The sequence below is a fragment of the Nicotiana tabacum genome, chromosome 21 (genome assembly GCF_000715075.1).
Source record: "Nicotiana tabacum cultivar K326 chromosome 21, ASM71507v2, whole genome shotgun sequence".
In the NCBI taxonomy this organism is placed as follows: Eukaryota; Viridiplantae; Streptophyta; class Magnoliopsida; order Solanales; family Solanaceae; genus Nicotiana; species Nicotiana tabacum.
Window position 1 is genome coordinate 91,206,489 of NC_134100.1, and position 13,755 is coordinate 91,220,243.

General features: G+C 35.3%; 1 protein-coding gene across 1 annotated transcript; it reads left to right on the forward strand.

The window, feature by feature from the left end:
• The first annotated feature begins 11,271 nt into the window (after positions 1-11,271).
• LOC107801294 (profilin-3-like) lies at positions 11,272-13,658 on the forward strand. Its single transcript, XM_016624601.2, has 3 exons — positions 11,272-11,523; positions 12,176-12,313; positions 13,283-13,658. Exons 1-3 carry the CDS (start codon positions 11,398-11,400, stop codon positions 13,415-13,417), a joined length of 399 nt encoding a protein of 132 aa, XP_016480087.1. The 5' UTR covers positions 11,272-11,397; the 3' UTR covers positions 13,418-13,658.
• Positions 13,659-13,755: the final 97 nt, after the last annotated feature.

Consider the following 13,755-nt stretch of genomic DNA (forward strand, 5'->3'; position numbering starts at 1 on the left):
TTTGTGAAACTCTTCTATTTATACGAGTCTGAAAATCTCGGACAAAAATGCCCCTCGGGAGATTCTATGGCCACACATTCCATGTGCGGTCCGCAGACTTCTTCATCTGGCAGGATCTGGGATTCTGCAGTCGCACAATTCTGGACTGTGGCCGCGAGCCAACATTTTTGCGGTCCGCAGATTAGGTCTGCGGTCGCAAACCGGTCTTCTGTGGTCCATATATTTATGTCTGCGGTCGCACAATTCTTGTGCAATCCGTAATTCATAAGGACTCGGGACATGAAAATTTGCACACTGTCTGAACTTGAGTCCTAGCCCAGCTCTTGCGGCCGCACAATTCATGTGCGGTCCTCAATTTGCACAAATATCTGCTGAATTTTGTTTCTTTATTTGCGGCCGCAGGTGGAATTCTACTGTCCGCAATTGCTTCTGCGGACAACACATTGTATGCTTTTGTGCCCTTTTATTGCCTTGTGCTTGGACTACTCCTCTTTGAGCCGGATTTCATCTTGGGAGTCCAACTTCTAGCATTCCTGCAATTTTGCACATTTCATTAGTTTCAAGAATACAATTCAATGCTTTTAGACCAAAACAAAAGCTAAAAGGCGCTAATAAGTAGTCAAAATCCCCACTTATCAACAATCAACTACCAGACCACCCTTGTTCAATGGAAAATATTACACATGGTGAAAAGCAAGAATGGAAGACTTTATGACAACTGAAGACTATGAACTATGGACCATAGTGAACCAAGGTCCATTGATTCATACTAAGAAAAATGCACAAAATGAAACAGTTCTTAAGGACCCCTATGAATTTGTGGCAACAAATATCAGAATGATGGAGAAGAATGCAAAAGCTAAAAAACTCCTTATCTGTGGACTTGGTCCTGATGAGTACAAAAGAATTTCTGCGTGCTCTAATGCAAAGCAGATATGGGATGCACTTCGAACTGCTCATGAAGGAACAAACCAAGTGAAAAGATCAAGGATAGAACTAATTATGAGAAACTATGAGCTCTTCTCCATGAAGGAGTCTGAGCTCATCCAGGAGATGATGACTAGGTTTTCCATAATAACTAATGAACTAAAATCACTTGGAAAGGTGTTTACCTCAGGAGAGTTGGTCAGCAAAGTTCTAAGGATCCTTCCAACTTCATGGGAATCAAAAGTCACAACGATCCAGGAAGCCAAGGAGCTGGACAAAATCTCACTTGATGAGTTGGTTGGAAACTTAAAGACTCATAAAATGAGAAAGATAAAATTGTGCAAGGAAGAACCAAAGAGGTATAAGGCCTTAGTTTTTAAAGCGTCTGAGGAAGATGAATTTAACAATGATGATCCTGACCTAGCAATGTTTGTTAAGTTCAAGAGGTTCATGAAGAACTCCAAAAGTGTATCTAAGAGAGAGACCAGCGGTAAGCCTATGCAGATTGACAAAGCTAATTATGATGGGTGATACAAGTGTACCAAGCTAGATCACATGGTCAAGGACTACCCAATGTGGGAAATTGAGTGGAAGAAAAAATGAGCTGAAAAGGAGAAACGAGAGAAGATGAGAGAAAAGAGTTCCAACAAAGGAAAAATCCTAAGTAAAGGATTCACTGAAGCAATGAAGCAGGCCTTCTTGGCAGCATATGAGGACAGTGAAAGTGAAAATGAGGAAGAAAAGGAGATGAGGCGATAAGTCTCTATGATGTAATTGATGAATACTAGGCAGTGGAGACAGAGCCTCCAGTACATCTTGAAATGCACATTGGAAGACCTCCTTTGTTTGATGGACACCACTATGATGAATGGAAGCTACGTATGGAAATATTCCTTTAGGCCACTGACTTTAACCTATGGGTAATTGTTAGTCATGGACCAATTCTCCCGGCCAAAATGGAAGGTAGCAAGTTCAACAAGAGAGAAGAGGAATACGATGATGAAGGTCGCCAGCTAGTCCACAAAAATGCTAAAGCAAAGGGTCTGCTTTATAGAAGCTTGTCCAGAAACATTATCTACAAAGTGTCCTCTTGTATCTCTGACCATGATATATGGAGGACCTTGAAAGCTGACTTTGGAGATGAAAACATCGAAGTGGCACTGATGGCAATTGAAGAAACCCAAACAAAAGAAGAAGTGATAGGAATGATGGCCATGAGTGATTCAGAAACTGAATTTGAAACAAACTAGGTAAGTATCTCTAACTTGAAAGAAAACATTCATAGTATGTCTAAAAAACAATTGATGGCCATAATTATGACCATGATGAGTGAAATGGATAAAATGAGTGCTGGAAATTATCAATTAATAAGCAATCTTTCATGTGTCAAACTTGATCTCAAAGAGCTTGAATCTGACAAAGATAATCTAGAGAGACAGGTCAAAGACCTTAAGAACCAGGTTTTTGTGCTTACTAATAAGAATGAGAAGTCCCATGATATACATGGTGAGGAAAAAATGAGTGATCTGCAGGATAAGCTTAAAAAGAATTAAAAAAGGCTAAAGATAATTTTTGTGATGCTGAATGTAGAAATAAAGTCGTGCAAGAAAATCTAGAAAAGACTAATTATGAACTATCTAGACTAAGCAAATAGCATAGATCTTCTAATGCCTTGAATTGGCTGAATGAAAACTATAGCTCTAACAAATTAGGAATTGGCTATAGAAAACCTCTTCCCAAGTTTGATCCAAAGTATGTAGGAATTTCTGATAAAAAAATATGCACTCATTATGGAAAGGTAGGACACTTTAGAGACACATGTCCTGTCTTAATTCATGCCCAGTTTACAAATACCTTTGGTATTGCTAAAAATGTGAAGAAGGAAGAGGAGTCAAAAGCCAAGCCTCTTGTCCATATTAAGTGGATTAAGGTTAATAAAAAACTAGCTTATAATCCTCTTCCCTTCTGGGTAAGAAGAGATCTGATTCATCCTTTTTCAAACAAAGAGGGACCCAACCTTGTCTGGTTTTCCAAGACTAACTTGTGATTTTTGGTGCAGGCTAAAGTGAGAGGGAACAATCAAGACTGGTATCGAGACAGTGGATGATCAAGACATATGACTGGAGAAAAAAAACTTCCTCTCACTGACAGCCTTCCAAGGAGGGAGTATGTCATTTGAAAATGGGAAAAAGGCCAGATAACAGGTATTGGAAAGGTTGGTAAGTCACTCCCTCATGATATGGAAGATGTGTATTATGTGGTAGGCCTTAAACATAATCTTCTTAGCATCTTTCAAATGTGTGACAAAGGAAATGAAGTAAAATTCAATTCCAAAATTCATACTGTCACTAAGCTTGATACTGACAAAGTTGTGTTAAAAGATAAGAGACATAACAATGTTTATAAGATATCTATTATGTCACTTTCCCAGAGTAAGCACACATGCTTAAGTGTAGTGAAAGATGATCCACTACTATGGCATAGAAGACTGGGTCATGCCAGTCTTTCTCGACTCAACAAGTTAGCAACAAAGGACTTGGTCCTTGGTCTACCAAAAGTTGAGTTCTCCTCAGACAAGGTTTGTGATGCTTGTGTTAGAGGAAAAATGTAAGGTCACATTTTAAGTCCAAAAAGGTTGTCAGCACCTCCAAACCTCTGGAACTCCTTCACATGGACCTATGTAGACTAATGAGAGCAAGGAGCGGAGGAGGTAAGAGATATATTTTTGTGATTGTAGATGACTTCTCCAGGTATACATGGACTCTATTTTTGGGATCTAAAGATGAAACCTTTGATGTTTTCTGTGTATTTTTCAGAATTATTCAACAGAAACTGGGGTGCAATGTATTAAGTATAAGAACAAACCATGGAACTGAGTTTGAAAATTTTAAATTCATTGAGTCCTGTAACTCACATGGTATTGATCATAAATTCTTTGCACCTAGAACTCCACAACAAAATGGGGTTGTAGAAAGAAATAATAGATCCCTAGAAGACATAGGGAGAACCATGTTGATTGCTAGTGTCCTAAGAGTTTCTGGGATGAGGTAGTTAATATTGCATGTTCTGTTGAACAGATGCATGGTCAGACCTATTCTTGAGAAAACTCCCTATGAGTTGCTTCGAGGGAGAAAACCCAACATCACTCACCTGAGAGCATTTGTGTGCAAATGTTTTGCGCATAATAATGGTAAAGAAGCTCTAGGTAAGTTTGATGACAGAAGTGATGAGGGAATTTTCTTGGGTTACTCTCTACATAGTAAGGCCTATAAAGTTTTTAATAAAAAAACTATGTGTGTAGAAGAAAATATTCATATTATCTTTGATTAATCTAACAATTTAGTTAAGAAAGGTCTGCAAGATGAAGACTATGTCATAGGACTCACTAGTGATGAAGAACCTAAGGATTCTGAACCTCAATCTGAAGATGGATCCGGAGACTACAAGGAAATTAACAGTGATCATGAGGAACAAGAAGAAGAGAAAACTACTCTGACTGCAAACCAGACTGATGAAGCCATACCTATTGAACCTGTTCCTTTGGGTCACTCCTTGGGTGAATCTTCTCTTGGTATATAGATAAGTCCATGGAAACATTAAAGTTCACGTCCTCTTGAGAACATCATCTCTAATCTAAATGCAGGAGTACAAACCAGGTCATCTATGAGAAATCTATGTACACTCACAACATTTCTCTCACAGATTGAACTTAAGACCATCAAAGAAGCTCTAAAGGATCCATGTTGGATTATATCCATGCAAGATGATCAAAATTAGTTTGAAAGAAGCAAGGTCTGGAACTTGGTACAAAGACCCAAGAACAAAACTGTCATAGGTACCAGATGGGTGTTCAGAAACAAGCTGGATGAACAAGGAAATATCACAAGGAACAAGGCCAGGCTGGTAGTTTAGGGATACAATCAAGAAGAGGGAATTGACTATGATGAGACGTTTGCACCTGTAGCTAGAATAGAAGCTATAAGAATGTTTATAGCCTTTGCTGTACACATGGAGTTCACCTTGTACCAGATGGATGTAAAGAGTGCCTTCTTAAATGGTTATCTGAAAGAGAAAGTGTTTGTCAAACAACCTCCTGGTTTGAAAGTGAAGAATTTCCTGACTATGTGTTCAAGTTAGATAAAGCTTTGTATGGACTGAAACAGGCTCCAAGAGCTTGGTATGAAAGACTCTCAAAATTCCTCTTAACCAACAACTTTGTAAGAGGAAAGGTGGACAACATTGTAAAGCCCCGTAAATTCTTTTTAATTAATTCCTACTAATTTCGAGCTTAAGAATACGATTTAGTTCAACCCGGGTTACGTGATATTTCTTGAATAGAATACGTCATCGGAACACTTGGGGATAATTATTCTATCAAAGGTTTAATGTTGGATTAAGAGAAATTTAGAAGTTATCATTAACACTTGGATATAAATTTTTGTATAATGGGATAAGTGTTTGGAAAATATTAATCTTCAAGAATAATGATGGGGCAATTATATTTGGAATAAGATGGAAAGAGAGGTTTGGTAAAAAGTTGGCAGTAACTAAATTAGAAGAAGGAAACAAGGGAACAATGGAATTAATTATGGATGACAAAAGCAAACATGTTAAGTTGAGAAATGAAATGGACAAAGTTGAATATCAAAATATTGTTTCAGTATGGACGCTACACTTGATGCGTCGCATCTCCATCACGTCCAAAATAAGTTGGAGCCCATTATGAGGCAGTGAAATGTAGCGAAGGCGTGCAACTTAGCATCCGAAATTTAAAACCCACATCTAAAGCTCTTATAAATAATTCGGGAGAGAGAAGGTTATATAATTTTGGTCCAAGTATTGAAGGTTTAGATAGGAGGGAGAGCTCTCTACCATTAATACATCTTTAAGGTAAGAATTAAATGCCTTTCTTTGGTAGATTTGGTTCATTTATTACATCTTTTGACCCTCCAACATCATGAAATTCATAGATTTTTGAAGATAATCTCAACGACACTTCAAGAACTCAAATCTTGAAAATTTTTGGGTTTGACAAAGAGGTAGTCTCTTCACTCCAAACTTATAAATTATACTCCATGAACGTAGTAGAGCTTACTTATGAAGATAGATTTGTATTTGAAATATCTATTCATGAAACCCTAGAAACTAGTCTTGAAATTGAAGAGTTGGTTGGTATGGATGATAAATAGTGTTGGATCTTACCTGAACGGTATCGTTTTGAGATAATAATGGAACAATTAGATACCATGATATGTTTAATGAAGGATTTGGAGTTAAAATTCAAGGGTTGACCTTCAAATGATGAAATGGTCATTTTTGCTAAACTTATAAAATTGGACTTAAGTGTTAGATACTTAGTTGGCTTAGTTGGTATTGTTGTGACGCGTTATTGAATTATGTGAGTTTGTATATGTAGATTGTGACTCCTTGGAATTATTGGATTATTTGGGATAAGGTTGGAAGCAATTTGAGGTACGCTGAAACTTACTACCCTCAAAGCTTTTCTCCAAACTCATATCGAAACGTGATTAAATAAAAATTCTAAATGTGAGTCCTAGTTTGTGGGGACGACCGAGTTGGGATTGTACTGCTTCTTGCATCATAAAATATTTAAATGTTATGAGTATTATTTTCTTGAAATATTTTATTTTAATTTTAAAACTAAATGAAGGAGGAATAGCACTTGTTGTATTTTTGAAATGAAAATACATGAGTTGTAAAATATCTTAGATTTAGCTATTCTCAAATAGTTGATTTGGATATGAACATTATCATTGATAAATGTAAAGATTTTGGTAGTTACTTAAGTTCACTGATATTGACCTTGGATACTTTTTCTTATTAGGTCATGAAACTACATGTGTCGGTGTAGGCGTAGAACCTACCTTATGGTTGGGAACTACGGCAGAGTACTTCCCATGAGGGGGTACTATTGTGCTATTTTATTAGCATGGTTGAGTCGATTCGTGTGGCATAACAATGAGACGACCTGAGCAAGTAGGGTATATGATACTTTTCGCTAGGTACATAACCTAGTTGACTTTCTTCTGTATCGGTGATGGTATAGTGCTCCCGGTAAATGAAAAATCTAACATGATTTTGTAAAGATTAATGCAAAAGGAAGACTTTGAAATATGTTTTATCTTATTATTTTATTATATTTTCTAAGTTGTTAATTGATATAAATGCTTCTTTCTTATATCGATTGTTATTGCATATCTTATATCTTCTTAAGTCTTGTCCTATCTTTTGGGAAGCGGTTCATGATTTGTACTAGGCATATGGAGCTTAGTCCTTTCGGCAACATTTCCATTTATGATAGCTCTACATTTTCTGTTGACATTTTTTGGTGAGACTCCACACTTGTACTCGTGGAGGACTTTGTTGTATTATTATTCTTTTGAGCCACCGGGTTATGTCTTGGTTGACTATTTCATTTCGTATCATAGAGATTCCATAGACAATAGTAGTATTTATATTTGGGTTATAACCCTATGGTTGCTCATATGGCATGTATGAATGAAATTTTCTTTTATCTTCATGATGTTTTCTTCTAAATGAAAATATTTACTTAAAAAGATTATTCATGATTTGTTATTCCTTAAAATGATTATATTTGAAGAGACTTTCGCATTCGACTATTAGGCATATAGATGAGTATTAATTTATGGTATGGTTCACTCGGGTCGGATAGAGTACCGAGTGCTGGTCATGTGGTTTTAGGTCATGACAAACACTCTGTTTCTAAGGAGCAAAGGCAAGCATATTCTGATTATGCAAGTGTATGTGGATGATATTATCTTTGGGGCTACTAATGAAGCAATGTGCAAGGAATTTGCTGAGATGATGGGAAATGATTTTGAAATGAGCATGATGGGTGAACTGAACTTCTTCTTGGGGTTGCAAATCAAGCAAACACCTACTGGAACTATGATACATCAACAGAAATACATCAAGGAACTGCTGAAGAAATTCAACATGGACTCCTCTAAGTCCATTGACACTCTCATTGCCATTGCATCAAAACTGGACCTTGATGAAGAAGGGAAAAGTGTTGAACAGAAACTATATTGAGGAACGATTGGGTCATTGTTGTACCTCACAGCAAGCAGGCCTGACATTATATTCAATGTGGGACTATGTGCAAGATTTCAGGCAAATCCCAAGGAATCTCACTTGATGGTTGTCAAGATGACACTCAGATATCTCAAGGGGACCCTTGACATATGCATATGGTATCCCAGAGGGTATAGCTTTGATCTAGTTGGTTATGTTGATGTTGACTATGCAGGTTTTCATGTTGACAGAAAAAGCACTTCAGGAACAGATCATTTTCTAGGTTCTTGTCTGGTGTCTTGGGGAACAAAGAAGCAAAACTCAGTGGTCTTATCCACAGCTGAGACTGAATATATGGCAGCAGCATCCTGTTGTGCTCAGTTATTATGGATAAGACAACAGCTAAGGGACTATGGTATTTTTGTTGATTGCGTTTCCACTTTATGTGATAACACTAGTGCTGTAAATATTGCTACAAACCCATGTCAACACAAGAGAACCAAGTACATTGACATTAGATACCACTTTCTCAGAGACAATGTTGAAAAGGGGAATATCTCCATTATCTTTTGTAAAACTGAAGATCAAATTGCAGATATTTTTACTAAAGCTCTGAGTAGGGATCACTTTGAAAGTAACAGACTAGAACTAGGTCTAATCAATACTTCCAACTAGTTGAACCCTAATGATTGGCTAAAAAAGTATAATTAGATGTAGATAGTCAAGTACAATGTGCTTGATTCAGACTCGTGCTTGTATTAAGCACACACAGCTGCTTAGAAAATATGGCTGATAACTATATTGCATGATACTACTGTGAAGTACTGAAGCTTTATTGCAGATTCAAGTAAGGAGTTACTAAGGAGTTGGTTCTTCGATTCAGGTATGTGTCATCTTGTCTTAATTCACTGGGACTTTATATCCTAAATTATGGCTATGCTCAGACTTCTAATCTTGTTAGCTTCACTTCTAGTTGTCTTCTAGTCAAAGAGTAAGGGAGAATCCTAGAGCAATTAGAGTTTAATTACTCCTAAAATCATAACAGTCAAAGTAACCGTTATAAGAGTCCCGTTAGAACTCAAATTTGGTCACCTTATCTCTTCCAACTATGCATATATGCCTGCTGCGAAAAATACCTCATAAGTCAACTAAGGTCAAGGCTAATCCAAGAAAATCTGTCAAGAATGTCAAGGTAGTTTCTGATGCTACTACTCAAGTAGACACAGTGGTCAAGGAAGCTATGGTTCATGGGGAATCAGTGCCAATCACTACAAGTCAGGTACAACTCCCTCCTTGAAAATTAGATGTTATGGTATCCGCTATAGATGTTACATCCTTATACACTCTTCCACCCACAAGTGATAAATCATAAGTGGAGGAACTCACTGTAGAAAAGAGTGTAGACAATCTGGAGAAAGAGGTAGATACCACTATTGTGGTGCCTGTGGTTGAGGGGAAAGGGAGTAAAGAACCGGCGCAAAAGGAGGCATCTGATGGTCTTTCATTCAGTTGGATGGAGGATGAGGATGATAATGGGGGAGAAAAGGAAGAAGGAGTTGTGGGCGGTCATGAGGAAAATACTACTCAGGACATAGCTAATGAAGAGGAAAAGAGTGAGAATGAGGGAGATTCTGGAGAAGATAATGAGAGTGAGATGTATGATAAGACAGGTGAACAAGTGAATGATTCTGCAGAAAAATAAAATAATAGTGAAGAAGAGGGCAATTCTGAGAATGAAGGTGAGGCTAAATTATAGAAAAATTATAGTATAATTGTATGTAAATTGTATTCTGTTGTAGTTATATATATATATATATTTGAATGTTGTATGAAAGTTAAAAAATAGTTGTATAATGTATGAATCGTAGTATAAAAATTATATTTAAGTTATCAATATTATCTTTTACATAAAGTTGTTGATATGTATCAAAATTATTTTAAGAGAAAAAGTTTTAATTGGAATTTTAGACAGAAAGAAGCACACACCACATACAAAATATACAAAAGACATATTATATAAATTTTGTATGAAACATTTAATGTCAAAGAATTCAAACATTTACTTCAAGTGTTACACGTGTTGTTGCCCTTTAGAATATGTGATATGGCATGATCTTATGCAAAGTGAAACAGAGCTCGGTGAAGACGGAATTAACTTTTCAAACTCTACAGTAAATCGTGAGTAGCATTTTCTAACACGAACAAGTTCTACCCAACTGATGAAAGTTTAAAGTAAAATTTGACCGTTATTTGTTCAACGACTTATGTTGAGTGTGTGTGAAAAATATGCATGAATCAGTCAATCTTGAAATTTTACTTACAAATTTGTTCAACTAAATTATATAGGTGATCATTCAATTTTATATTTATTATCCAAAAGTTATTTTCTTAATTTTTTTTGTTACATAAAAGTCATTCAACTTTGTGTTCATTACCCAAAAGTCATTTTTCTTTCTTTTGTTACACAAAAATCATACAATAGTCACTTTGACCAAATTTTATAAAACTTTCACCTAAAAAGTCTATTATACCCTTGACATTATAAATTCTCCCATTTATATAATACCTTCTATATTATATATAATATATTTTTACCTTGATATTTTACTTATAATTAAAATAATTTAATATTATTTTATATATTATTTTTATAATATATTCGTGCATTTATTTCATTTAACGTTAATTTTCAAGATATATAGGTCATTATTAAATTTGTAAGTAATATTATTATGAATAAATCTCAAGTTAACATTCTTAACCATGCCTAATAAAATATTTTTAATAAAAAAATATAAAATTAAAGCTCCTAGATTTATCGGTCGAGCCATATTCGTAAATCTGATAAACAAAATATCCGCATTTAGAACACCGATACTTCAAATTAGTACTTTTAAATAAATAATATTAATAGATAAAGCTTTAAAAGCTTAATATTGAATTCAAATGTGTTTGATTTTTTTTTTTAAAAGTTTTCCTGACCGTAAAAAACTCATTTATTAAGAAAATATTTTATTATTATTTCAAACAAATATTTTAACTTGATTATAATTAAGTGATACATATGAGTATAAAAGTCACGTACTTTGCATTTATTAATTTAGTATAAACGGGTGAATTTTTGTAAAAAATGGTTGGGGTGGCCATGCAAAATGGCCAATAAAATATAAATGGCAAGTCCAAGAAAATAGTCCATTTCCTGAAATGAAGGCCGACATGAATCATGAATGCCACTAATTAAACGACGATCATGCATATGTCCAAATTAATTCCACAAACTTCTCTTTCCAAAAATAACAACTTAAGGAAAAAAAAGATAGCTCCAATTTCCACTCCAAATACAAAAACTAATTGGAAACCTATACACAAGGAATATAAGTATTGTGTGTGTTGTGTGATTTTTGTGTGTGAAAAATGTCTTGGCAAACCTACGTGGATGAACATTTGATGTGTGAAGTCGAAGGCGGCGGCCACCTTACGGCCGCCGCCATCGTCGGCCACGACGGCTCCATCTGGGCACAAAGCTCCAACTTCCCTAAGGTACATTTTAGTTTTCCTATTAAGGGGAAGAAATCTCGTTTATCTCATCAGTCATCACGCTCTTTGATGGTTTATTTTTGTTATTGTTACATATATGTTTATATCAAAATCTGAATCTTTCTAAAAAGGATATTAAAAGAATTTCTATTACATGGGGTCGGAAAAGGGGAAGAAAAGGGGGATTTCTATTAAAAGTCAGTTGATTGTTAGCATGGACTGTTTTTTGCTTTGGTTTTTTAATTTAAAGTGAAATTGTCATCACCTCATTTAATTATAGCTTAAATTGAGAGGATGGGCAATTTTACTATTTATTTATTTATTTTAGGTTGACATCAAAATAACCATCAATTTTCACGAAAAAAACACCTTCAATTGATGTTTAATTCTCTTTTTGAACTATGCATATATAAATATATTTCAGGTTGGTAATAATCGATGAGATACGTTTGCTCTAATACATTTTGTTAAACTATATTAATCGCCTCATCTAAAACTTAAATTGTTCTCTTTTTCATTTATGGCGTTGTAAATCTTGCGATTGCAATAGTTATTTCCTTTTGGTCGTTAAGATGTTAATTTTTTTTAATGAAGGGTTAACATGCCTAAAGTGTGGTTATTATTTAATCAATTATTTTTAATCTGAATTTTGCAGTTCAAAGCAGAGGAGATGAAAGCCATATTGACTGATTTTGATCGGCCAGGACATCTAGCCCCAGCAGGATTATTCCTTGGAGGAACAAAATACATGGTTATCCAAGGAGAGGCTGGTGCTGTTATTCGTGGAAAAAAGGTATTGTATATTACTTTTTAACCTAATAATTATAATATTCACAAAGAAAATTTAATTTCTGGAAAGTTACAATCCCAAACACAGAATAGTGTACTTATACGCCTTTATCGTTGTTTTTAATTTGCCTTCGTTATCTTTCTATCTAGACTTGCATCTCTTTTGCATATTGGCTTGCTGGGGCACGAGTACCCTTACTAGTTTTGGATCTTTGATTGGAAAAAGCGGTTTTCGCCTTCTAGCCAGCAGTTGTCGGATTAGCCTTCGTACTTTCCTTACCCGTCTTTATTTGAGCTAAAGGTTGGACATTCATCGTTGCCGTGATGACGCGGTCGAATGTTCATTCGATCCAACACCCGCCCGGTCAAACCTATCCTTGGGTTCGATCCAGCAAGTGATTATGACTATTTTCAAGTAATTGATGCTATTTGGCTGGAGTTAGACAAGTAGAGAAGGATGTTATGCCACCGATGACCTACCCTTCTATCTAGTATTTTATACTAGGAACATATTAGTAGAGTAATGATTCAATGGGGTGAGGCTTCCTCAATCACAACTTCTTGCTTACCTTAAATCCGGCCATGACATATGAAAGTATTGCACTAATAAACTAGCGACAAATTTAGGATTTGGAGTCAGTGAGTTTTTATCTTTATATATGGTCAATTTTTTTCATGCAAACATACTACACTCGCTCTGACCTGAACTACATATATAGAGGAAACTTCGTATATGTCATCATTGAACTTAGATGCGGAGTTAAGATTTTGACTTTATGAGTTCTGAATTTTAAAATAACGATTTTATTAAGTGCTATTAACTGAATTTTAAATTTAATATGTGTATATATTTAATAAATTTCTTAATACAAACACATTGTTTGAGCAAAAGTTACTGAGTTCGATCAAACATGTACGTGGACTTCTGCCTTCACCCCAAATTGGATTGACCTTTTTTCACACTTTTTGGCAGGGTTCAGGGGGAATAACTATCAAGAAGACAAACCAATCTCTATTGTTTGGTACATATGAGGAGCCAGTAACTCCTGGACAATGCAATTTGGTTGTTGAGAGGTTAGGAGATTATCTCATTGATCAAGGCCTCTAGGTTGATTACCTCTCCACATACTACTAAATTCACCCTATCTATTGTTTTGCTTTTTTACTTTTATCTTCCCCTCAAGTATGAGAAAAATGGTGTTACAATTTTTAGGACGTGGAATTTGTTCTTAGATAATTTTTGACTATATACACGCACGATGATTTGTGTATCAGGTTACTCTTTTTTACTTGATCAAAATGAGTAACATCTTATTCATGTATTAGTAAAGCAAAAGAGTCACGAGTTTCATGTACAAGCCATATGAAAATTTACTCATCCCACAATACTTCAAGTAATAAATCTTTGAAAAACTAGCAAGAAGGTGACCACCTATTTTTATTCTT